The 27,100-nt window shown below is 31.6% G+C and overlaps 2 protein-coding genes across 7 annotated transcripts in view; one reads left to right on the top strand and one right to left on the bottom strand.

Moving 5' to 3' along the window:
• The window catches only part of LOC122271482 (uncharacterized), a 2,334-nt gene extending 2,097 nt beyond the window's left edge, over nt 1-237 (bottom strand). Inside the window, exon 1 of the mRNA XM_043052919.2 lies at nt 128-237. Coding sequence (XP_042908853.1) covers nt 128-166 — 39 coding nt within the window. The 5' untranslated portion in view covers nt 167-237. The remainder of the gene's footprint in view (nt 1-127) is intronic.
• Nucleotides 1-27,100, top strand: part of LOC107453215 (cyclin-dependent kinase-like 4) — a 122,408-nt gene extending 95,308 nt beyond the window's left edge. For all 6 annotated transcript variants that reach the window (XM_071187465.1, XM_016069944.3, XM_016069943.3 and 3 more), the window contains 5 exons: nt 17,532-17,729; nt 19,572-19,654; nt 22,995-23,054; nt 23,201-23,335; nt 26,700-27,100. In XM_071187465.1, the coding sequence (XP_071043566.1) occupies nt 17,532-17,729; nt 19,572-19,654; nt 22,995-23,054; nt 23,201-23,335; nt 26,700-26,828 (605 nt within the window). In that variant the 3' untranslated portion in view covers nt 26,829-27,100. The remainder of the gene's footprint in view (nt 1-17,531; nt 17,730-19,571; nt 19,655-22,994; nt 23,055-23,200; nt 23,336-26,699) is intronic.

Below are 27,100 nucleotides of genomic sequence, written 5' to 3'. Positions count from 1 at the left end.
AAAGTTAACTAAGTTTTGTCACATGCTCTGCCTAAAAACGAATTAGTGCTAGAAGTTAAAATAAAACAATTCTATTAACAATAAATTTAAAAGCATAGTAAATTACTAAGAAATCAATAGTACTTACTTCAGTTTCAGCATGTTTTCTCTTTAAATATCCGTCCATAACAACCTGATGAATTGAGAAACTTTCAAAAACTTAATCGAGACACAACAGAAGAACAAGTGAAATACTAATATAAGAGGAGGGCAGGGGAAATTAAGTCACTCTATCCTTCTAGTTGCCAAATCATGAAAGTATAACTCTAACAACCAATCAGAAAAATGCTAAACTGTCACATGCTTAACTATTTACCAGCGCAAGTGAAAGGAACTGAATTCAACACATACGTCATAGACCAAGATCTAACTTATTATATGTTATCAGAATGACTCGCTCTGTAACCAGTAGTTGTGTTATCACACAAAACACGTCAAATCTTAGCACGCGTATAGTCAGTACCGTTGCCATCCAGAGAAAGTAATAATAACATTAAGAGGGGCAGAAATAATTATTTAATAACTGTCAAAGGTTAAGTGAAAAATCTATCGATGAAACTGTAGGACGATATCGCTATCAAATCATTTTCATTTATACACGTGTTCAGAATACAAAAGTTTAACTTATTAACACATATCTAAGCAAGCATTCGTGGGTCAGTGGTTATGATATCCAACTACTGACCCACGAAGGCTTTTTAAATGGCGCGAGTTCGATCCTCAGCCTTAATTATATTTAATAAATAATAATAAAACAGAATTTAATATTAAAATAGACTTAAAGTCATTTTATTCCCACATAGATGGCGCCACTAGAGTAAAGCACGATATCATTTATGTGTTATGTAATAAAAGATGACGTCATAATTTCATAATATACAATATCTCCCCAAATAACAAAGTTTCTAAGTGTTGCCATCCTTGAAAACTAATATTAAAATTAATAAGTGTTGCCACCCTCAAAAAACTAGTAAATTAAATAATAAACATAAACCGAAACTAAAATAGAAACTACAGGCGGGCAGAAATAAGCAACTTCTGGTTTATAGGAGGGCAGAAATAAGCACTTCCGGTTGTTGGCGGGCAGAAATCCGCAACTTCAGGTTGTAGGCGGGCTGAAATAAGCATTTTCCGGTTGGGGCAGAAATAAGCTCCGGTTGACTTTCCATGATGACGTCACTTCCGTAGCTTATACAACGGTGTATACTACTTACATTATAAATTTTGCTTTTAAATTATTATTCATCACATTTTCAATTTAGCCTACATTTCACTTTTGCAAACTGTAAAAATATATAGCACCTTGCCTCATTACATTAAAATAACTTAACGTGAAATTAAGTAATAAAAATGAACACACTAGATATGTTGTAACAGCAATTAATGGGATAAAAGCTAGAAAATAAAGACTAAATCATGAATATGAGAATTTCAGAAAGGAATTAATTGTGTAAAATTACTAAATACACTACTACACTTTACATAAACAAATAAAAACTAGAAATTTTTTTTAATTTGACTCTCTTTTCAATATTTAGGTATGTTCAGGTTTAGTAGTCGGCCTGAAAAAAAACGCAATAAATAAATAAGGACATTTTTTGTACATAATGGATGTACCAGACTAACTATAACTGAAATAAAAGGCTGGGATAGCTTGGTCGATAGGGCCCAGGGCACATGTCCAAGAGTTCGATCCATGCCAGCCGAAGACTCCATGTGTAGTAAATGGTGACTGATGAACATTAAATCTGTCGAGTCTCTAAGTCCCTCATGATTTTATAACAAATCAATACTTCTGGGAGTACTGATCCAGGAGTTTTCTTGTCTTCTGGATTGGTTCAAAATTACAAGGCTACGAAGTTGAACATTTGTTGTCATAAACCCAAAAATTGGGTTAGCTGTTCAACAACGGATATAAAATAAAATATAACTGAAGTATAATTTGCTCCACTAAAGTGCAAGAAAAGCAATTTCAACATAAAAGAAAAAAAAACTATTTTTAAATTCAAAACCTACTATTTTTAATTATTATCTTGTTAAGAAGAAAACACTTTTACAATTTCCAGTATAATTTTGTCTATATTGTACAGTATTGTGCAAAATTAACAGTCACCACCTACTTTAAGGCACTAAACATAACAAATGGCAATTCGCTAGCTAGTTGTCACACTGTCACTTTTTTCATAAAAAATATGCCTTTTACTACTATTTTAATAAATTAGAATCATTAAGAAGACTTTATAATATTCTGAACTTTATTTTACGGTTAATTCGCAAACTATCAACCAATGTAGCATTAACCTCTTTTGCTGTTTCAATCAGATAAACATTTAATATTAATTATTACCAGTCAGTTTTTTTTCTCGATAAATTTATTAAAGCAATGAGTTTTTGAGTTGGTACATACTATCAAAAGTAACCAGAATGCCATCAAGTTCATTTTAATATTTAGTATAGAACAGAACTAATCAAAACTTTTAATTTATCACAAGGTCAAATGTTAATTATATATATTAAAGTAAAAAAGACTTCTTAAAATAATTTAGGGAATAAGTCCATACAAGGATCTGTGCTGCCACTATCACCAATGTGCCAAATGAATTTCAAACTACCAAATTTAGGATAACAAAATAAGAATCAGAAAAAAATACGACTTACAAATATACTACAAAAATACAATAATAAGTTTATAAATAATTGCAGTCAATAAATATTATGTGACTTAAGGATTTTTAAGGCTACAAACCTGAAATGAAGTATCTGTTTACAGTCGATGGTAAAGCATTTGTGAGTTATTTAGCCAATATCTTTGAAAAAACCGAATATATTAAATAAGAAACTTCAAGGAACCAATAAAACTCTTGTTGATGCAAAAACGAAGATATTTGGCTTCATTACCCTTATTGAGTTATGTCAGAAATATATTAGTAACAACAAAAACTTTGAACAGTTTCATTGGCTCCAAAAATGTGAAGTAAATGATACCGCTTTACTTGTTATTGTCTATCATCTGAAAATTCTATCGGCTGATTTAAGAGAAAGATATTCTGATTTAAAACAAATTTATTTTCCAACATGGATGTTGCAGTCCATGTTAGTGGATTTGTCTGATATATCAAGAACTTGCAGAAATGGAAAATGATTAGTCAGTTAAAACTTTATTTAATATGAAATGAGTGATGTCATGGCTTCGTGAGGAAACAAAAAACAAATACCCAAATTCAATCAAATGTGCAAGAAAACTATTGTTACCGATTCCATCTTCATATTTAGCTGAATGTGGATTTAGTGCTGTAAATGATTTCATTGGTAAAAAAAAGAAATCGTCTGGATAGAACACAATGGGGAGACTTGAGACTGAAGCTAACCAAATTGGAACCTAAGATAAAATCTATGTGCAGCAAGCATCAAGGGCAAGAATCTCACTAAATTAAAATATTAAATAATTATAGAAAAATCTTTATTAAAATTATTTCGAATTTGAATTTTTTATTATATGTTCTGAAAATTTACTTATTTTGTTTCGCTAACAATTTCCTAAGTTTCTTAAATGAACAATTCGATTTTCTTATATTAAAAATCATGTATATGTTACATAGAATTTTAGAAAGGCTTAGGTGGGGCATGGTACAAAAAAGGTTGGGAAACACTGTATTAGACTTTCACGAATAATATTTCTTATGCAATGAATAAACTTTAATAGTAATAATATATTTAATTAAGAATTGTGCTTTCATTCGAAAATCAAAGTTCGTTGCTAGTAGAATATTAAAGTGCAATGGCGTTAAATTCAGCACATTATGAAAATATTACAGCATTAGCGATTTGCATTTTAAGTTTTTTAGTAATAATATAAAGATCAAAACAAATAAGTTGCTGAATACAAAAAGTAACTATCGTTTTGCTTCAGAAAAAAATTACTTATCACTTGACACTGCATAAGAACACATGTACTCAAAATTACATTTTTACGAGGGATTCAAACTTAAATACAATATATAATAACATGAAATAATTGATGATGAAATACTTACTTTTTGTATCTTAGTCTTGCTCGATGGTGATGGAGATCCCATGCATCCCATTAAAACTCACGCGATATGGAATAATATTTATATTTCCATTATCGCATGAGCTTTGAGCTTCTATGAACGTACGCTTCTCTATGGCGAAAGACCTAGATGGCGCGAATAAATTTACTGTTGTTTTAACCTATTTGGTTAAAATCGACGGTTTTTCTCAATGTTAACTGTTTGAATGCCATATTTTTTACGTTTATTCTACTGTTTTGGAAACTATTTTTCTATAACTATTTTTCTCAGAAATTTCTAACAGTGTAGGTTGGCTTAGTTGGTACGATAAAATTCTGGTTGTTTGACCATATTATGTGAAAGCAGTCAATAAACGATTTTTTTCACAGTTAACAGTTTCATTACCATATTATTTATGGTGATTTGACTGTTTTGTTTGAATATGGTGAAATAACAATGAAATAAATTGTTATTTAACCATCTTTTCCGAGAAATTTCTAACAGTGTATATCATCGAGATATGCTTTGCAGAATTCACGATATTCACTTAAAGCACTGTTCATCACTTTCTGAAAAGAAGCTGCTGCGTTGCGGAGACCAAATGGCATTACCTTTTATCTATATTGGGCTTGATGAGTTTTAAAGGAAGTAAGATCACGGCTTTCCTCTTCTAAAGGAATTTCCCAGTACCCTTTTAATGCATCTAGGCAAATTATAATTTTAGCATGTCCAATTTGGTTGATGAGGTCTGCTGAATTTTCCATTGGGTAATCAAAGGGTTTTGTTACAGAATTTAACTGTCTGAAATCGATGCATAAACGCATACTACCGTCCTTCTTTGCCACGCAAACTACTGCTGTGCTCAATAAGACCTAGATTTTCTAATTCTGAAATTTTTTGTCAACTTCAGTCTTTAAAGATTCGGGGATTTTGTAAATGTAGGGTTTCTTCCTCTCAGCACCTGGTATTAATCGAATTTTATGTTCACCTACATTAGCGACTTGTACTTTACCGGAGAATAATGATGCATGCTTGAGCAAAAGTTCAAGCAACTCTCTTTGTTTACTTTCTTCTAAATGACTAACATCTACCTCAATGTCATCTTTTCCTAACGAAGGTGTTATAATTGGTGTAGGATGAATTTCACCAAATTCAACATCATCTTCGAAAATAACTCCCACGGTTTGTGTTCTAGCATGAAAATGTCTGATTTTGTTAGCATGAATATGTCGCACATTGCCATCTGGTAATTTAACCTTATATGAATTAGGATTAACTCGTTCTATTATTTCTCCTGGTCCCGTCCATCTTGCGTATAGTTTATTCGAAGAATCCGGAATGAGTAAATAGACTAATTCACCTTTCTTAAACTCTTTCATTCTTGTACTTTGATTGAAATAATGAGCGTAAGAATTTTGCTTCTTAGTTGTAGTCAAAGAAGCGAGATCTGCGGCCCTTTCCAAATTTATTTTTAATTCCTGTAAATAGTCTACAGCCGAATTGCTAAGATTTAGGGGTAATGGAATCTCACCTGACCAAGAAGATTTTAGAACTGACAAAGGGCCTCTAGCTTCGCGTCCATACATAAGTTTAAAAGGAGATGTTCCCGTCGTACAATTTGGTACTTCGCGGTACGCAAAAAGTAAATATGGAATATGTTTATCCCAATCGGTAGGATCTGAACGGATAACATGGTGTAACATCTGTTTAAATACCCTATTCCATTTCTCTACTAAACCATTCGAAGCTGGGTAAGATGGAGTGGAAAATCGAGGACTTGCTCCTAACCTATTTTCAAATTCTTTCGTCAATTGCGGAGTAAAATTAGTACCCTGGTCACTGCAAATTACTTCTGGAATTCCGGTACGCATGAATATCTCTAAAAGGGCATCGCACGTTGTCTTAGCAGACAAAATTTTTAGTGGGACGACTTCGGGCCATCTAGAATTTTGATCAATTAAACATAAACAATACTTATGTTTTCTACTTGAGGGTGGAACAATTTCTCGAATTAAATCTATATTTACCGTGTGAAAAGGATGTGGAGCTCTAACGACAGGGGTTATAGGAATTTTATCACATTTTCGCTCCGGACTTTTTAATTGACAATTTTCGCTGGTTTTGCAATAATTTTCAAGATCTTTTGAAACATTAGGCCAATAAAAAGATAATTTCATGCGTTCCTTAGTTTTTCGTATTCCTAAATGATTCTCATTATGAGCTAATTGAAGAACTTTTAGGTAAAACTAATTGATATATTGTATCGCCACAAATTTTATCCTTATGAAATAATAAATCATCCCGCAAAAAGAAATAATTCTTTTTCAAACTAGCATCTTTAAAAGAATTCTTTAAAGTTAAACAATCTTTCTGGATTTCTCGAAATTTATTAGCCTCCGAATATTCATCGCTAGAACTGCATAATTTATTAGTATTCGACATTAAATAAATACCGCAACCTGTTTCACTTTCTTCCGATTGAGAAAATGGTTCCTCTGAACTTTTATTCATTTTTTCCGTCGACTGACTGTCGCATTCTAAAACTAAAGCGTTTTCGATTTTAGCTGAAGCATCATTTTGATAAATCAAAGAGTTATAAGCGTCCGGTGTAATTAAACAAGGGATGTTTAATTTATCTGTTAAAGCAAACAAAATATTTGAACTATAAAATAGACAATCGTTTTTATAATAAACTGGCAATATAGCTAATTTCGCCTCGACTTGTTCTTTAAATGCGGATTGTAAAATTATTTTTCCCTTAGCTTCTATTTCTAAAGTAGGGACGTATTCAAAATAGAGATCTCAGCCCCGCTATCGATGATCGCGTCTATTTGTCTACTTGCAATAGAAATTGTGACTTTTTGTAACGGGTACAAATTAATTTCATTTAAAGTTTTAGAACTCTGCAAATGTTTCGAATTTACATTTGTAACAACTGCAGTATTATCACTGGATTTATTCATAGAAGTTTGTGTGTTACTTCGCGTTTTGTTCTGAATATCATTACCAGCTTTATTTGATTGTTCATAGTATTTATTTCTTCTATTTGGGCAACTCTTAGCCATACGTGAGTTACTAGAACAGATATAACATTCGCGTGTGTGGGGAAAATATTTGCTTTCTCTAGTAAATGGGGGTTTTTTCAAAGGTGGTGGAACATACTTAGTGTTTCCATTCGGATTGCGATTGTTGACCGAATTATCATACAATTCTGAGAAATTTCTACCTTTAGAGGTAAACCAATTATCGCACAATTCAGCGATCTGCCTAGGTTTAAGCCAAGTATCTAACTGTTTTATTCTAACATAGCTTCGAGTTTCGTTGTCTAACGCACTTAATAATCTATCGCTAACTATTAATTCATTCAGCGTTTCAAAATCTTTTACATTTTTAATCTTAGTCTACTAGCAAATTGCATATGGTTTTCATTTTTAGATCTTTTGGCGTTTAAAAAGTTATCTAGGCAGGCTTCTGGGGTTGGTTGAAATTCTTTTAAAATTCACCTAACCTAACAAATTAAATAATATTTCGACTTTAAATTCTTCCGGGACATTTTTTATTACGAATGCTTTTTCAAGAGACGTAAAAAATAAATTCCAAGATTCGGGTTTACTAGGAACGGAAATAGTTAAAGTTTTAACGCTTTTGATTAATGTTTCTAAGTTATTATTTGAAGTAAAATCATTTCCAGCATTTGAGTTAGAAACTATTACTTTCTGTCTGCATTCTAGTTAATTCTAATTGTGCTTTAACAATCTCAAGCCTAGTCTTCTTGAGTTCTAATGCTGCTTCAGTTGTTGTTTTGTTTTGATTCTTTTCTGCATTTAACAATTCTGCTTCTTTTTTCTCTCGTTCAATACGTTCGGTAACTGTAGTAATTAAAAATTCTTTAACAAAATCAAAGTCATTGTTAAATTGATCACTTTTTTCTATTAAATCTTTTAAATCAACAACTTTATATTCCGATTTTACTTCTAAACCTAATTCTTCGGCAGCTACTACCAAATATTTTTTTTTCATTCCCCTTATGTTAAACATAATTGTTCTATTTATTTCTATTCCCAAAATAATTATAATTTCTTTAAATCTCCTACAACTCTCTACTTTCTAATACAGTTATTCTCCTCCTTAAGAATATCACTTAAAATCAATACTTCTCATAATTCAATTCTTAAAATGTTTCTTATAAACAGAATATGATAAATCTCATACCGTGATTTATGCTCTGTTTCTCGTATGAGAGCTTGCTGTGGTATAACGTATATTCTTTCTTCCTTTTCCCTTGTTCACTCAGATACTTCCCAAAAATACAATTGGTCAAAAAATGGTAACCAATTAACAACACAAAAGAAACATTTATTAATAATGATAAAAGATTAGAAAATTAATATGACCAAGACATCTAAACAATTCACTTCCGCTCTCCATTAGAGCGTTCCCTTCTCTGTCTTTTTTACAACATCTACCTTGATGACAGCGCCATCACAACATGGAGGCATGACACCGTTAAACAGTGGCTTTCTTTTAAAGATTCTTATACACAGCATAAACCTGTTAGACGCAAATTTCAACGGAATCGTGTTTTGACGAGTGATATGAATAGGTCAAGTCGATTTAGTCGACATGCAATCTCTTTCTAAATCCAATAAAGGGTATAAGTACTTATTAACGTGTATTGACGTTTTTGCAAAGTATGCTTGGGCCATACCGCTAAAAGATAAAACGGGAAAAAATGTAAAAGTAGCCTTAGAATCTATTTTTAAGGAACGAAAGCCTGAATTACTTCAATCGGATGATGGAACAGAGTTCAAAAATAAAACAGTTCAATATTATTTAAAGGACATATTATGACAGACTTCATCGGATTAAAATCTAAAATGTATGCTTTTAAAATAAATGAAAATGTTACTAAAAAGTTGAAAGGAGTTAAAAAGGCTACTATTGATAAAAAAAATTGAGTTTGAGGACTATAAGAAATGTCTCTTTGAACATCAACAACTCCATACTACCATGAGCACAATTCGTTTCAAGGACCATAATATTACATCAATAACAGTAAACAAGTTAGTTTTATCTCCTTATGATCAGAAACGTTATATTTTAGAGGACAGGATCAGCACCCTCCCATTCGGGCACTATTACTTGGAAGAGGAAACTTAGTAAATAAGAAGAAGGAAAAAAAATCTGCATAGGAAAAAAATGGAAAATGAAGAAAAATTGGCATAAAAGAATGGACCTAAAAGTTTTTAGAAAGATTGAACGTAGATTTTAATGGCACATCTATGCTTTGAGATGAAGAGTGATTGAACTATTCAAGGAAATAGTGTTATAAACTATGAGTGACAGGACTATAAATAGAAGTGAAAAAATTATATCATTTCATTCATCATGGATCTCTTGAAATTCAAGCATCCCTTTACAGCTGTCCTGGCAGGTCCAACTGGTAGTGGTAAAAGCTATTTCATCAAGAAAGTGATTGAAAACANTGTGGTATGGTGTTATGGCGTTTATCAAAAATTATATGATGAGATGCCTAATGTTGTTTTTCAAGAAGGACTTCCCTCCGATTTGAATCAATATTCAGATGCATTAATTGTGATTGATGATCTCATGAGTGAATTGGGAAATGATCCTCAATTAACAAAACTATTTACAAAGTTTTCTCATCATAAATCTTTAAGCATCATCTTTGTGGTTCAGAACATTTTTCATAAAGGAAAGGAAATGAGAGAAATATCCCTAAATGCTCATTATCTTGCATTATTCAAGAATCGAAGAGACGAATCGCCAATTACACATTTAGGACGTCAATTGTACCCTCGAAAAGTTAAATTTTTTCAAGTATGCTGTGCAGATGCCACTTCAAAACCTTTTGGATATTTACTCATTGATTTAAAGTGTGATAACGAAGAATCCTTACGCATGCGTACTGGTATGTTTCCTGGAGATACTTATTACGTGTACCAACCGCGATAACTTCATTTTGACTACGAATTCTTAGCCAATAAGATGTCTGCCGTGGTAATTGACTTTGATGGTTTTCCACTCCCATCAGGAAGCTACATCATCAAAGAATTCGCATTTCAAGCCATAGAAGGTAGTTCTATCTCGGGACTATGCACCTTCCAACCACCGTACCCTTTCGAAGAACTATCAGCCCGTAAGAAAATGCAATACAATCGGATAACAAGAAATATTCATCGAATCGACTGGAATCAAAGACTGGAGCCTTGCTCCAAACTTCGTACCATTCTAACATTTTTGTTTGATATGTTTTCACACATTTATGTGAAAGGACTCGAGAAAAAAAAGTTTTTGGAATTTCTATCTGGAAGAGTGTGCTATGATTTAGAAGATCTTGGCTGCCCTAAAATAGATGATTCAATGCCATCCTTTTCTTCCTGCCCCGCACATTCACCTGACTTTAAACATTGTGCCGTCGTCAAAGCTAAAGCATTTGCTCGTTTTCTCAAGGAAGAGTTATAAAAAGCTTTGACATCTGACAACAGAAATCATTTGAAAGCGAGATGTCAGCGTGTGATGTACGAACTTTAGAGCTCATAAAACTGATCTCAAAATCTAAACATTGCAAATCACTTATAAAAAAGTGTTCAAAGCGTGAGATTAAAACCCTGTGCGAGTGTGTTTTAAATGCTCTTTGTGGTAATATACCACTTACAAAAACTCAAAAAAAAATCGTTTATCTCCTCACAAAGAAAGTTTAAGAAAACTTGCGAACAAGAAAACACCATTATACAAGAAGAAAAAAATTCTTATTCAAAAAGGAGAGGGATTCCTATCCATTTTACTGCCTGCAGCTATTTCTGTCATCAGTTCTTTAATTCATGGAGTATAGTAAGAAATTTGTGCTAGTTCCAGAAGATAGAATACAAGTAGCAGAACATCTATCTGAACTGGATCAACTGATGAAAAATATTCTTCAAAACAAAAAGTTATCAGATGAAGAAAAAGTGACTTTGTATTTACAAGCGTTACAAAAATATACACATTTTTCAATTCAGAAGCCTAATATAGAAGAATTTGAGTCACGTCAAACAGAAATTCCAACAACAGAACCAGCGAAAGAAGAACCCATACAAATAAAAAATGAAACAGAAGATCTGGAAGAAAGAATCCTTAGTGTAGTTCCAGCTTGATGGCAAGATAAAGCAACAGAAATTTTAAAGTTTTTGAAAGATCAAGAATCTGTCCTTTGGAATAATAAAGGTGAAATCATTTATAAAGATGTAACCGTTCCTAGAAGTAACATTGTAAATTTCCTCAATATTTAACCAATTTAAAAAAATTTAATTAGTTAAAAAATTTATTAGTTTTTAATTAGTTATTTAATTAGTTTATTATTTAATTAATTTATTATTTAATTAACTTATTATTTAATTTATTTAAATATTTAATTAGTTATTTAATTAATTTATTAAATTTAATTAGTTTATTAGTTAAAAAATTTAAAACTTTGAAATAAATGCTATTTTATGTATTGAAATTTTCGTCTTTATTGATACTTTTTTCTTTCAGGTATAAATATTTTAACTTGCTAAAATTTACAGAAAATTTAAACAATAATAAATGTTTTTTTTTAAAAGTAATAAATGTTTGGAAAAAAAATAGTATTAGAAATTCTTTTTCTCTCATGCATTAAAAAATTTGGAAAAGAAAAGGAAATGTTTTTTATTGAGTAAAAAAAATTTTTTTCTTCAATAAAAAAAATTATTTAAAAATAAACTTAACAATATATTTTTATCCTCGAGTAAAAAAATTTTAAAAATAAAATTTGCAAAAATAATTTTTCTTAAGTAGAAAATTTTTGAAAAAAAATTTATGTAAAAAAAAAAATTTAGAAAATTAAATTTATAAAAAAATTTCTTGTGTTAAACATTTAAAAAAAAATTTTTTTGTTAAAGTTTTCTAATTTAAATAAAATTCTGAAGTATAAAATTTTCTAGAAATTTTGTATAAATTTTCATAAAAGAAACAAGGAAGACACAAATTAATTAGTTTAATTTCTTTTTATTTTTTAAAATCAAATCTTACACCATGTCGTTTCCTTACAAATTGAAACATCAGAAAATCATTAATATACAATCGATTTAAAATATAATACATAGAATAATCTTGACATCACTTGAATAAAAAGTAAATACAATATTGTCCGCATACATTGGACGTAGGTGATTGAAAAACTTTGGAATTCCATTGCACATTTGAATAGGAAGAGGTATTCATATTATAAAATTCGGGAGGTCTTCCATAGGAGTCATAGAACTCTAATTCCTTTTTATCATTCACAAATAATGCTAGCCAGTGAGATCCTGGTTGGGATGAGTCATCTGAATTCATGATAGCACATGTATTTTCTTGTAGATTAGGAATCGTATTTCTTGAATATACTCCTTGAAAGTAAGGTGATGTTATCTTCTCTCGTGATAAAATATGAAATATTTGTAATCCATCCATTCTTTAATTTCCGAAATCGTACAAAATATTTCGTGACTTGTTAATTTCTATTAAATTTTCAAATTCGGCAATTATGATTACACACACAGTCTGCTCTAATGATTTGCTGAATTTTAGTTCTAATCGTAAGTTGCTGTGTTTGATTAGATTTAAATGCTCTCCAGAACATAAATCGGGGGAGAGATCAAATCCAAACGAAGTATTTCCTTTCACGTATTCTTCTCTCGAAATAAATATCCCTTTATCTTGACCCATTCGTTCTGTACCCACAAATAGAGTTTGATACGCACGAATGTATTGATTTTTGGCAAAATCTAGTTCCAATGGATTGTGAGATACAGGTTGCCCATCTACATACACTCCAATAAAATTTAAATCAAAGTGTTTAAAATCATAGGGAGATTTCGAAAATGCTCCATGAAAAGCTTCATTATCCACACAACCTATTATAACTTTTTTCGGCATAGGACCTGAAAATACGTTATATTGGATAAAAGACATACTTCCCTTAGGAATCGAATACACTTTGCATTGCACTCGATTGATGGGATATTTCGCACTCGTTTTTTCTAATGCCTTTGCATGACCAAGTAACACTCCTGGATTTACACGAACTTTTCGGATAAACAAAGACACATGATCTAATACTACTTTAAATCCTTCAGATCCTTGTAAACAAAATTCTGGCTTACTTCGTATCAATTTTATTTTCACATCCACCAAATTGAGTAACAGACGCTCTTGGTGAAATAAATCGGAATGTATACATCCAATCATATCCACTGTAGCACTTTCTTTGATAAAAGCAGTTCTTTTCTTTAAGCCATCATCAGAATCTTTGTAAAATAATTCAGCTGTTAATTGAGAAGTTTTGCTATCGTATCCATGGTTGAGGAGAGTTTCTATGTAGGCTCGATAAGGATAAGTATTACTTGAATTGGATACAATACGATCATTCAATGAAATATCAACTTGAGAAAATAACGAATGAAGAAATAAATTCACAGGTCCAATAGTATCATCTTTAGTGATGAGAGTATTATCACTTTTTACAATTTTCGCTTTCACATACAATTGAGTTTGGCTGAGATCTATGTAATCTTCAGCACTTCCTGAAACGTGAAACTCTACAGGTGCATTATCAAACACATTAGAAAGAGGATGAAACTGTATCCACTGACCATCTTGAATAACAGTTTGAGTACTAGGTAAGTTAAACAACTCCAATTCAGATTTCACACATTCGGGAGAATCTTTCAATAAAAATGCCATTATGGATCAAAAATATCACGTCCACTCACTTTGCGAGCTTTTGATGAAATGATTCTTTTCTGCTTCTTACGCTTCCTTTTATACTGTCCTTTTCCCACCATCGATTGTACTTTATCAATAGCTTTTCGAGCTAAATTTTTTCCACTCTCTTTCGCTCTTGTTTTTACAGCTTCTTCCAAATTTTCGCCAGATAATACATCAGATGCAACACGGGTTCCAGTTTTTAAAACTTCTTTTCCAATAGTTTTACCACCTTTTACTAAAAAGGGTAGTGCTGCTCTAAATAATCGACGAAATATACCGCCAAGTCCATAGCCTTTTTGGAAATTAATACCTTTATAATAGGACAAACCCGAGCCAATTTGACTCGCATAATGTTCTTCGAATTTTTTAGTACAACAAACGTACGGTACACTCATCTTGACGTCTTCTCTTCAAATGAATGTTTCAAAAACGCATCGTACTATTTATAGTATTTGCTTCATGCGGAAATGTAAAACTATGATCACTTTACCACTTTCAAAAGGTACGAAATTACCTGAATTCAATCTAAGCTCCATTTGAATAGTTTGAAAGGAGTGTCTCATTAAAGGTAAGTATTGAGGTCTATCATAATACTGACTGATTGTTTCACCATCATGTCCTTTTATTCGAACCATCCGCAGTAGAGGAGCTTGTGTATCTCCGACAATTTGGGGTGAAATAAGATCTGTGTACACATAGAAAACTGAAAAATTAGACCACGCGTCAGCCACAAATTCGCTTTTCTGGTTACCCGTAATCACTGCATCGCGTCGAAATCCTAACAATTCACCTAGCTTTTCTAAATAAAGACTGCAACCTTGAACGACGTTAATTTTTACTCGTTTCGTAGCTTTATTGTAACTTATTGTAAACCGGCTAGGATTTTTAGGTAAAGCAAGTTGTATAGCTGATACAATATCGAACATTGATTCATAACACCCCACATCAATTGTTTGCTTTACAGTCGATACGATATTACCATTACTTATCTTGTATTGAAAATAATTGTTACTTTCATTTACGTTCAGCCAAGAATGGGGATAGATGATTTCAGATAGGCCTACTTCCCATTCACCGTTTAGATTAACTGGTATCGGTAACTGCGTCTTAAAATGAGAGATTTTGTTGTTAGGAAAAAACTGCATGGAGCTATCAGAAGGTAACGTCACGTAGAAAGACATTTTCGAGAATGAGCCTTCAGAGGTTAAGTTTCACTATTTATACTTTTTGAATATCACTCACCCAGGCATTAAACTTTTCAGGATAGCCTAAAAATTTCACGAAATATTCTGTGCTTCCTCCCTTCCTTCTCTTTTTGATCACTTTTTCTACCGGATAGAAGCCAGAGTCTACTACCTTTTGCAATTCTTCTTTATAAAAAGTACCTTTGATCTCTTCACCTTGTAAGTCTTTTAATCTATAAACAACAGGAATTCGAGGAATAATTTCATGAATAGTGAATATTTCCCGACTCCAGTTGTGTTCGTATCCTTTTTCAAAATGACCTTTCAGTCTGCTGATTCGTACTGTATCTCCTACTTTAAAAACAGGTGGATTGCGTTTTAATGTCTTCAAATCTCCATACAAATTTTCCAAGACCTCACTGGTATTGCTTTTATTAACGGAAGCTGGTTCCATTTTAATACTGCTATGTCGAGTGTGATTGTAACTCCATATTAATTGATCAATCACATCGATGTAATTCTTAGTATTGAATTCTGTGAAATATTTCCACATTTTTGTTTTCAATGTTCTATTAAATCTTTCCACAATACTTGATTTCGTAGAATTATTTGTTGTAAAAAATTTAATCTGCATGCTTTTCAAATAATGTTGAACTGTTTTATTTTTGAACTCTGTTCCATCATCCGATTGAAGTAATTCAGGCTTTCGTTCCTTAAAAATAGATTCTAAGGCTACTTTTACATTTTTTCCCGTTTTATCTTTTAGCGGTATGGCTCAAGCATACTTTGCGAAAACGTCAATACACGTTAATAAGTATTTATACCTTTTATTGAATTTAGAAAGAGATTGCATGTCGACTAAATCGACTTGACCTATTCATATCACTCGTCAAAACACGATTCCGTTGAAATTTGCGTCTAACAGGTTTATGCAGTGTATAAGAATCTTTAAAAAAAAGGCTCTGTCGGTATTTGCATTCTCTTTTCCTTTGAGAGCACGATGTATTGCATCCGCACCCCTCAAAACTAGCTGGTTGTCTGGGATTTTTATAAAAGGATTCCATGTTAACAGTAAGAAATGCAAAGTATAAATGAAGAATATGATTAGGGTTGGTTCTATTCATAGTTTGTGAAAAATAATGCATGAATCGCATAGAGATATAAAGGAAAATAATAACATATTTATTTAATCTGAACTAGTACAAAAATCTTTTCTTGCGGTTTGAAGTATTTCAGCAAGATCAATTGGTTCTAGGAAATGAGCAGTTACAAAGTTTAATAAATTATTTTGTGTGACAGGATGAAGCGTTTTGTTTTTAACTGTATTATAAAAAATTTTAACAATGTCATTGTAAGCGAAACATTTCAGTGTACTTCGTCTTTCTAGACCACACAGAAGTGATGTATGCTCTATCTTGAATACGCGTACTTCATATTCATGTTAAATCCTGATTGTATGACATCACGTATTCCTGTTTTGATTGACTCGAAGAAATGACATCACTCCACCCTACGGAGAAATGTCTTATCTTGTAAAATTACTTTCAAGTTTTATCTTGCAAGATTACTTTCATGTTTCATCTTACAGATTGATTATTAATAAAGCCTGATTCATGTTCAATCCTGATTGTATGACATCGGGTTTCATTTTTGTGCCCTTTTTCAAGTATCATTCGTATCAGAAAAAAAATAATTAAAAAATAAAGATAAAAAAATAATTACAAAATCCAAAAAATTAATTAAAAACTTATAAAAAAATAGTTTAAAAATAATGATTAAAAAAATAATTAAGAAGTAATAATTGAAAATTAAATAAAAAGTAATAATTAAAAATTAAATTAAGAAGTAATGATAAAAAAATTAAATGAAAAGTAATAATTAAAAAATCAAATGAAAAGTTATAATTAAAGAGATTTAATTATAAAATAAAGATTGGAAGAATAATTACAAAATCTAAAAAATTAATTTAAAAAAAATAATTTAAAAATAAAGATTTAAAAAAAAAATGATGAAAAAGTAATAATTAAAAATTAAATAAAAAGTAATAATTAAGAATTAAATTAAAAAGTAATAGTTTAAAAATTAAATAAAAAGTAGCAATTAAAAAGATTTAATTACAAAATAAAGATCAAAAAAATAATTATGAAAAAACACCTTCAACTATAGTGCGACTCCTCCCCCCTCCCCCCACAGAGCCCTTACGGATCCCCCATTCGACCACGCCCCCTACAGATCCCTTGGATCCCTGGCGTAGAACTCTCATTTCTCATCTACTCACATTAATATTATTTTATATGAATTGTTTTCTTATTAGAAGGAAATTCCTAATCTCAATTTTGCAGTAACAAAATTTTGAAATTTCTTTTTAATAAAAACCAAAATTACCTAGCGAGTATTTTCATAATGATGAAATGTAAGAAAACTGTTTTACTAATTACCCATGATTCTATTTATGAAAAATGAAGCTACCTTTTCATTATTACTTACTAAAAAAATTAATTTTCAGGTCCAGGTGATAATTATACAGATTATGTGGCCACAAGATGGTATCGAGCTCCAGAGCTTTTAGTAGGTGAAACACAATATGGACCTGCTGTTGATGTATGGGCGATTGGATGCGTCACTGTTGAGCTTATGAGAGGAGAGGCTTTGTGGCCTGGAAAATCTGATGTTGATCAACTATACCTTATTCGAAAAACCCTAGGTGAAGAAAACTGATTGCTAATAATAGTTTTAGGCACAATTATTTTATTAAATTTTATTATCGGTGTTAAATAAACTATCCATATTCGATATACAGCTCAACTCCGTAGCCTTGCAATTATGAATAGAACCCAGAAGTACAGTTCATAAATTGGAATCAACTTGCTTTGTGGAGGACATTTTCAAACTAACTTTCATCTGTGTTACCTGAAAAAGACAACCCTTCGTACTTTATGACTAACAGACTCTAACTGTGTTTTGGTTTTGGAAACAGGATACTAGTTAGAATTCTACCAATAACTCCTGAGTTCATATGTTGATTTCGGCTCGCTCTCTACACACCATTGAAATAAAATATCTCCAGAAACTGGCGAATTATGAATTAGGCCTGACTCCACTACCAAAACCATTCCTAGAAATAGGAGTCTAGTAATGTTATAACCAATTGAAATACCGCGAGGGCAAAGTGAAAGACAATGCTTCGTACATACTAAGTCCCCATAAATCTGTCCTATCTTTGTCTTCCTGTCCCTTCACCTTATGAGCAGTAGTGTTGAATGTCCACAATTTCTCACGCAGCTGAATTGTAATGAGAAAACATAACTAAAAACACGCTGTAGGAAATACCTAATGGCTCTCGGCCTTAGAATTGATTTTAGGCAGTTTAGCATGAATAGCTATCTTGGTGCTGATTCTACCTACTCAAAAGAAAATAAAGCTACAAATGCTATTTTGTCTTAGTATTTGTCTAAAAGAATTCGTTTAATTTATAAATTTGGTTTAAAATAACAAGATGCGGGGGGGGGGGATTTTTAATTTTTTCATCTGATCTATTAAACAGTAACAGATAGAATATTTATCATCAATGTTAAAATGATGGTGTATCTCAAGCGACTATTTTTATTTGAATTGAGTCTTTACTTCAATTTTCTTTGGTGTTTTAATTAATAATTTTCTTCATTCCAATTGAAAATTTTATCAAAGAATTGTGATGCCTCTACAAAGAATTGTGATGCCTCTGTTCAAAATTTCACTCGAGACGTAATTTAGTTAAAGAAAAAAAGGGGAATTCATTCGCAAATCGGGATATTTTTATTTATTTATAAAATATGTGGAGTAGAGTTATGTATGGGACTGCATTTAAACTTAAGAGCATAAGAATTCTTTAAAAGAACTTTTTAGTTATCTTTTCTTAAAAATGTGACTGAATTTCATTAAAACAGCTCTGAACTTCCTCCTCAGCGCATGGCTGTTTTTGTTCATGTTGGCTTATACCTTAGAGTTAAAAAATAAAAAATAATCGTCCAATGTCCTGAAATTGCATGCTCTGGGCTGCTAATTTTGAGGCCAAAATTGATAGTTACGCTACCGGAGAATTACTCAAGACTGCTCAAAATATTGGTCAGTAATGAGTACGTATTCCTCTTTCGTGTGGCGCTCCATTTAATTACTCCTGAGCTGTCAGTATATCTCAGTGTTTTTTTTTTTTTTTTTGTTTTTTTGACAACATTTTACTGTCTAAATGACTCAAACTTAAATGTTTCGTGGATTTCAGGGCAATCTGTATAACAGAAAGTAGATTACATGAAAAATTGTCAGAATCCATTTCCAAATAATAGACACTAAATTATTGTGTTCTAAAATGGGGAAAAAAGTATTAAACTTAAAAATACAACGTTTAAAATTGCTGATTTATATGATTTATGTATTATATTTACTTTTAAAATTTATTATCTTTGTGTTGATGGTCAAGCATATTTTTGAGCATCGGTAAACAATAGTTGAAAATAGCATATTATTGATTGTTTTAAAAATTGTCTTTTCTAATTGTCGTAAATTTCAGGTGATCTTATACCCCGACACATGCAAGTTTTTAGATCAAATGATTTCTTTGCCGGAGTTACAATTCCTGAACCAGATGTCAGGGTATGTTTTTTCTAAATATAAAACATACAATGTATACCCATTATATCACAATATATTCACATACATATTTAAAAAAACGAAGGCTAGTTTCAATTCTTTATGAATGAGTAATGAAGTATGGGTAATACGTTGTAATGAAAAGAATTGAATGTGACAAAAGTTTCTGATCGCGATTATTGATACTGATTTAATTGATTGTTCATAATTACAATTGTTATCATAAATCATTATTGCCATTCATCACAATACAATTGTAATCCATTGCATTTCATTCAAGATACAACTTTAAATTACTTCGCATTTTATGATGCATCTTGTAATGTGAAAATATGAATAAAAAATTAAAAGGCAAACAATTGTTTTTCTAATGCATACTTTATACACTTTATAAATTTCAATACAAATAAATGACAAGAAAACTCCTGATCCAGTGATCCAGGCATCAAAATCGGTTTTTTTGTGTAGACGTCCATGGTTCTGCGTCAAGGGTAGACGAAGCAATAAACGTCCTGCGGACAGACCACTCTGCTGTAAACGGCGTCGAATGGTACGCGCAGACACTGGATGATGCGTTACAGATTTAATGTGCTGTACTACGGTTTGTGATGTGACTGAGCGATCAGTCACTGCCATGCGCACAATTCGCCTGTCATCACGTGAAGTGGTGCACTGAGGTGGATGCAATTGAACATGTCGGTCCATCGTACTCTCCTGCATCCAACGATCACATATCCGCATTACAGTTGTTTGGTTTCGTCCAGCACGACTACTGATTTCGCTGAAAGATAATCCACAATCTCGGTAGGCCACTATCTTTCCTCTGTCGAACTTGGATACTTGATCAAAGGATGATCGTTGCTTTCTACGAGGCATAATTGATCGTTTTTTTGAAAAAACCACAAAAAAACACAATTGCCGAACTTGAAATCGTCGAAATCTCCAAGCCTTAAATAGCGCTTTGAAGTAGCGCCACAGGAGCGCGCAATGTGCGCCTGCGCTGAAATTCTAATCATTTGCATATCTCACCTCCACTAATGCAATTTCATGTTATTTGCATGCTTCCTTCAGGGTGTTGCATTTACGGTGGCCAGCAGTCAAGGGCGCCGGCAGCGGGGTGCAAGGGGGTGCACTTGCACCCCCCCCTGGCTTTTTTTAAACAATTAAAGAGATACAGAAAAATAATTTTGTTATAAAAGTTTTTTATTAAACATATTTTTATTGAACAAACTTGGCAGACATCTAAGCTATATTTTTAAATTTCATTTAATAAAATATAAGTAATATTATATTTTCTATTAGTTATTTAGTTTAACAAAGGTGTATAACACTAACTGACTTCTCAAAACTGTAAAACTTCATCAACACAATACATACCAATGTTAAGCGTGCACAAACACGTTAGTATACGAAACTACTGTTTGTAGTAATTTGTGTTTCAAAGTCAGTAGCTATGCCAGCGCCATCAGTACAGATTCTCGTGGCAAAATTTGCAAGTACAAGAAATTCGTACTTCTTTTTAAATATCTTGTTAACAATGAAGAAATGTATCTTGAAAAAATTAACAGATGAAAGTACAGTGGAGCATCGTTTATACGACGATCACTTATACGACGTTTACATTTATACGACGTTTTAGTGTGGTCCCAAATCATTCCTATTCATTTTAATGTAAAAATAAATCATTTATACGTCGTACAGAATCGGTTATGCGTCGGTTTTTAGATTTTATTCACATTTATTTAATTTTTTTTTGAGTATTTTGAAAAAGGGTGGAATTTGCCAACATGAATGATACAGAAAAGGGTGCCCAACAAGAATGCTTGGATGACGACCGTAATTTTTACTAGATGACTGAAAAAACTTGACAATGTTTTGAAGAGGGAAAAACGAAAAATTTTGCTATTCATCGACCAATGTCCAGTGCACCCATCGATACTAATTATTTTGGAAAATGTAAAAGCTCTCTTTTTTCTTGAAAATTGCACAAGTACGCTTCAACCATTAGATTTGGCCGTGATTAGAAATCTAAAATTGCATCATAGAAAGCAGTAAGTTCAACTCGCTATTCAAAGCATTGTAGAGACTAGTAGCATATAATTAAAGGTAACATACATTCAAATTGCTCACTGCATTTTTTCTTCTTTGGTTATTTGTTTGCTTTGCTTTGTCTAATTTAGAAATTTATGTAAATCAACACGTTAAACATTAAAATTAACTGAAAACAGAGTTAGTTTCAGTTTTAGAAGTAAAAATCGATTATACGACGTTATCGTTTATACGACGTTTTTCTGTGGTCCCTTCGGCGTCCTATAAACGATGCTCCACTGTATATGTACTACCTAACATGAAAACAAAACAAAATGAAATAACAGAATATTTTTAATTTTTTTGTGGGGAGGGGAGGGGGGTAGTTTGTAAGAGGGTTGCACCCCCTTTTATATTATTCTGCCGGCGCCCTTGCCAGCAGTGTATCTTGAGTAATATTTCTTGTATAATCGTATTTGTGATCTGATTTATAATTTGCGTTTATAAAAGTAATCGTTGTAAAAATCGTCATTTGAAGACCTGTCATTTCAAGACGTAAGAATCGTCATTTGAAAAAAAGAATCGCTATAAAATACTTCATACCTTCTCAACAAATTCGAATACCAAATTCGAAATTTAAACCTAAATGATAATTTGTAAAATGAACCTAATCTCGCTGCTCGAACAATATTCTAACACTAACGTTTGATGGTGCACGCCTTGCAACATGAATTAACAGTAATAAACATCTAAAAAGGAACCAAATTGGGACTGCCAAAAAAGCAAGTTGTTTCTAAATTTAGCAACTATGAAACAATTTTTAACTATACATTTATAAATAACTAAAATAAATTTTCACTTTAAGCTCACCAGAATTACTTAATATCATTAGTATCTTATGAAATATAGCAGCTCAGAAATTATATAATTTTTTAAAGCAAAATTATCTGTTTGAAAATATTGCCTCGTAGAAGAAGCTGTAGTAAGCAGCTGTATACTTTCTAACCGGAAGTAGAGCAAATCAAGAGCTCGAGATTGTTGTTGTTTACATTTATATTGAAAACACCCTCCATAGTTTGTCCCCTAAGTGATCCATGCTTTCGATATTAACAAAAACGTAAACTTTTTTTACTTTTTCAACTCAGAATTTACCAATTTAATCTCTCATTGTATCTGATCCCCAAGAAGTATCACAACCGAATTTGATTAAATTTTCACAAATTGTGTTGCTGCATCGTATCCCAAAATGAATTACTATATATGTAATTAATGTAAAGTTTGGTTTTACTTAAACTGCAGTTTTTATTATTTTTAGGAAAGTTTAGAAAACAAGATACCAAAGCATGTTCACGAACATGGTGTAGATTTCCTTAAGGTAAAAATGTTCAATCAGAATTTTATTAATTCCGCTGCAACAAAAGTAACTAAAATAAAAAATTAAGTTAAATTTTTTCTTGAATTTATTTCTATCTGATAATTTATTATGTAATTATACATAACATTGTAATTACACATATTTAGAGATGCTTGGATAAAGATCCTCAAAAGCGATATCCTTGTGCTCAACTTTTGAATCACCCTTTTTTCGACAACTTTAAAGTGCCAGAACTTGATAATTTTGATGAAGCCCAAAGATACAAAAGAGAAAAATCAAAGGTTAGATTGATTTATTATCTAGTTTTGTGTATGTGGTTGTTTTTGCTTCAGAGTATTCTTAACAACTAGGTTTGTTTACTTTTATGCAATTTGTTAATTTGCGTTGAAGTTTCATCAAATAAATTCTTTATTAATTTGAAGATTTCATTCATTAAGTTAAATAAAAGCTCAATTTATCGACCTAAGTCTCACAATGGACTGATCGAATACCGATTCCCAGTAGATCACCGAAGGCAAGCATCACTTGCTGCCGTCTTTGAGCTGGTGGGTGACCACTTTGATCAGCTTGCGAAGGAGCCAAGTGTGTACGGTATGCGATTTTCTGCATTGTCGCCCGGGCATCTCCTTTTTTTCACTGTATTTATAGATTCGCCAATGTCGCCTTCGCCAGGTCCAGTCTCACATTTTCTAGCTCGGATCTTCGAGCACTATTTCACACATGGGCAGTAGATCAAAAAAAAAAATTTCTTCGCTAAAAATAAACTATACGAAAATAGTAGTGAATATGTGATGGAGTTATTTCTTTATGTCGCGGCTTTATTTAAAAATATTTTTCTCCTTATTTTCTTTGTTGTTAGTATTTTTTCCAAAAACTATTTTAACAGTTTGACTGAAAATTTTACTCATGTTCTTATGATCGAATTTTAAAATAACACATAAGATATTTTTTTAAGAAATTCTTTTGATTAAAAATTATTTTAAAAAAACTTATTTTGTAAGACTCATTGAAATCTTACATTTTGTGTATTATGATGAATTTTTTTTAATAAACAAAAGCTGCTCAGTATAAATATGTATTAAGACTTTTTTTTAATTAACTTCACACTTAATAAATCAATCTTTTTTACTTTTTTTTTTTAAAAAAAAAGAGCGATGTTGATGAGCATTTTAAACAAAAAGGCTTATTTTTTCTAAATTAGCAGTAATTGAAAAAACCTGGTAAAAATAGGGGGGGGGGACTGAAGGAAAAAAGAAAGTGTGCGGAGGTAGCGTAAATGAAGAATTAAAATGTGTTTTTTTTTATTAAAATGAGTTTGTTAGCGTTTTCCCCTTAGGGTGTAGATGCGTGGGCTGTGTTGGCGTACAAAACATACACTGAGTCTAGAACAGGTTGTGCTTGCCAAGTTGGCGTAATTACAGTGCGCCAAGTGAGATGTCATTCGAATTTTTCATGTCCAGAACGAGGATAAAATCCTTACCAAACCTAGGTAACAAACAACTTTTAAGCGTATCCATGTACAGGGCTAAAGAGAATAGAAGGGCTAGTTCACTCCGCTCTTAGAGCTGAAGCTACGATCGCTCTTAACCTAAAAGATAAAAAGAAACATTCATTTTTATTAAATGGATGTCCAATATATATTTTTTTTATTAATAAAAGTAGAGAGAACGAAACAAACGTTAAAGTTTATATCGGCGGTAAATTGATAATGACTTTAATACGAGATATGTGTTTTTTCTTATTTCGAGTTAATTGTCTCGAATATTCTGAATTACATCAGAAAAAAATTGAAAGTCAATTATTCCCCCTTGTAATTGTGTTCATTTATATTCAGGCAAATTAATTAATTTTTTTCCTACAACATTTAAAAAAAGACAAACAATGAAGGAAATGCAAAAAAAAAATGAACAAGAATTCTATCTTAAATTCAGTGAAAACACCTAATTTTGATGGAATTTTGAATGTATTAAACCAGAGAGAAATGTGACTGTTTAAAATTTACTTCCTGCTTTTGACTAGAAAAATAATTTGGGAATATTCAAAGAAAATTTGTTTTGCGTGTTTTAACTTTAAAATAAGCTTCTGTAACCATTTTTGCACAATTAACTAAACTTCTTTAAACCATTAAAATCTACTTATAAATAGTGTTTTTTAAATCATTTTGAAATAAAGAATACAGTTCTGACCGACAAGAGTGAACTATCTAACTGATTAATAAAACTTACTTATTTTTGAATAAAATTACAAAAAATGTAGCTTATTCAAAAACGATATTTATTGCCGATTATTATTATAAAAATTAGAAATGAAAACGATTATTATTATAAATAAAAACGATATTATTATAAATAAAAACGATATCATTATNATCTCATCTAATGCGTCTAAATTCACTGCAAAAACTGAGGAAAGTCATTATAGAAAATAACAAATGTCTTAGAATATCTCACAAAAAGAAATGTTCCAATATTAGTTAGAGCTAGTAAGGCCAAACGCTCCGTTCTTGAAGTAAAAGTGCGAGCTTTGCGCCAAAGTGACGTCACTAGAGTGACGTTGGAGGATCGGCGCGCCGAGAGATACTTCAAAGGAGTGAACCAGCCCTTCTATTCTCTTTAGCCCTGATCCATGTGCGTGAAAAGTTATAATTTCTGCGAGTGCTAGGTATTGAGGCTGGTTAGGGTTGCCACGCAGTGAGGTTTACCAGATAAGTCGATGAAAGTGTTACCTAATAAAACCACTGAAAGTGGAAGGTTGTTTTCCGAAGGCTCCGTCGAAGTAATGATGCCTTTTTGCAAATAATATGCTATTTTTATAACTGCTGTGAGTTTGAAACTGTAACTCATGAATGTTTGGCCAAGTATAGCCTATCTAAACCAAGCTTTTTCAACGCTTATTTTGAAAATGGCGCAAAACGTCAATATGGAGAGAAGCCCCAATTTTGTAAAAATGAAAAGTAATTGCGATTTTTAATGTTTAAGAACTTACTCTAATGCTGCCTGGATTCATAAAAATTTGTAAAAACTGAGACAGTGATTTCGATAATTTTCCTCTAGGTGGAAAATGCCTCCAAATTTTAAAAAAGTTTAATAGTTTCTAAAATATTTAAGGTATTTGTCCGTTTCAAAGCCCATGGCAAGATAATATATATAATCCTCGCGTTGCTTCAAGCTTAAGGCACTTAAACTATGGCTTTATTTTTATTGGCAACAGAGCTTCGGAAAAAAAATGTTAAAAAGTTCTACCGTAAAGTGCTCGCGCACAGGTCGTCAAACTATCAAAGCGGAGAAGCTATTCCCTCTGCAGAGAATCAAAATTGCTATTGCATGTCATTCTCAAGGATGTTTTCTTGACTGCCGCCAATAGCCCATTGTGAAGCTCTAATGTGACGCAAATAAAGTACTACTACATCGAGTGAAATGCTTCATTTATTTAAATCTTTAAATATGAAAAGCACGATTCCGGAAAATATGGCTACTGGTACAGAAAACATGGTTATCGGTATGGTTACGAAAGTGATCGAAATTACAGCCTTCTTAATCCTATCCTTAATTTTCGCAGAAATTCACTTATTTGGTTCAAAATTGTATTGAAAAAATACATTATTTGGAAATTGTGTCTTATAAATGCTTTTTGTTTTCATTTTAGTACGGACAATACCAGTCTCTTTTACTGCCTCAACTGCCCAATCAGACAAACTCCTTATCATCACCAGAATCAAAAAATGCTCCTCTGTCTAGGTCTACAAACAGATTCGATCATCTACCAAACATTTGACGATATGGCATGGGGAATTATTCCCCTTATCAATATGGAAATTCACTATCCTTTCAGTACAACTTCAAATAAAGAAAGAGAAAGAATTATGCTATGAAACTGAACTAAAATGACATTAATTCTGAAATGACTTTTCTGATGTGATAACTATAAAAAGTATATATTGAAATGAAACTAAATTTTTCGCCAAAATAAACCAACACTGGAATGAATACTACGGTTTTTAAAATTGTATATAAAAAAATGTATAATAATAAATGTTTCAATTTCTA

The sequence above is a fragment of the Parasteatoda tepidariorum genome, chromosome X1 (assembly GCF_043381705.1).
Source record: "Parasteatoda tepidariorum isolate YZ-2023 chromosome X1, CAS_Ptep_4.0, whole genome shotgun sequence".
Lineage (NCBI taxonomy): Eukaryota > Metazoa > Arthropoda > Arachnida > Araneae > Theridiidae > Parasteatoda > Parasteatoda tepidariorum.
This window is presented reverse-complemented; position numbering and strand designations above follow the sequence as displayed.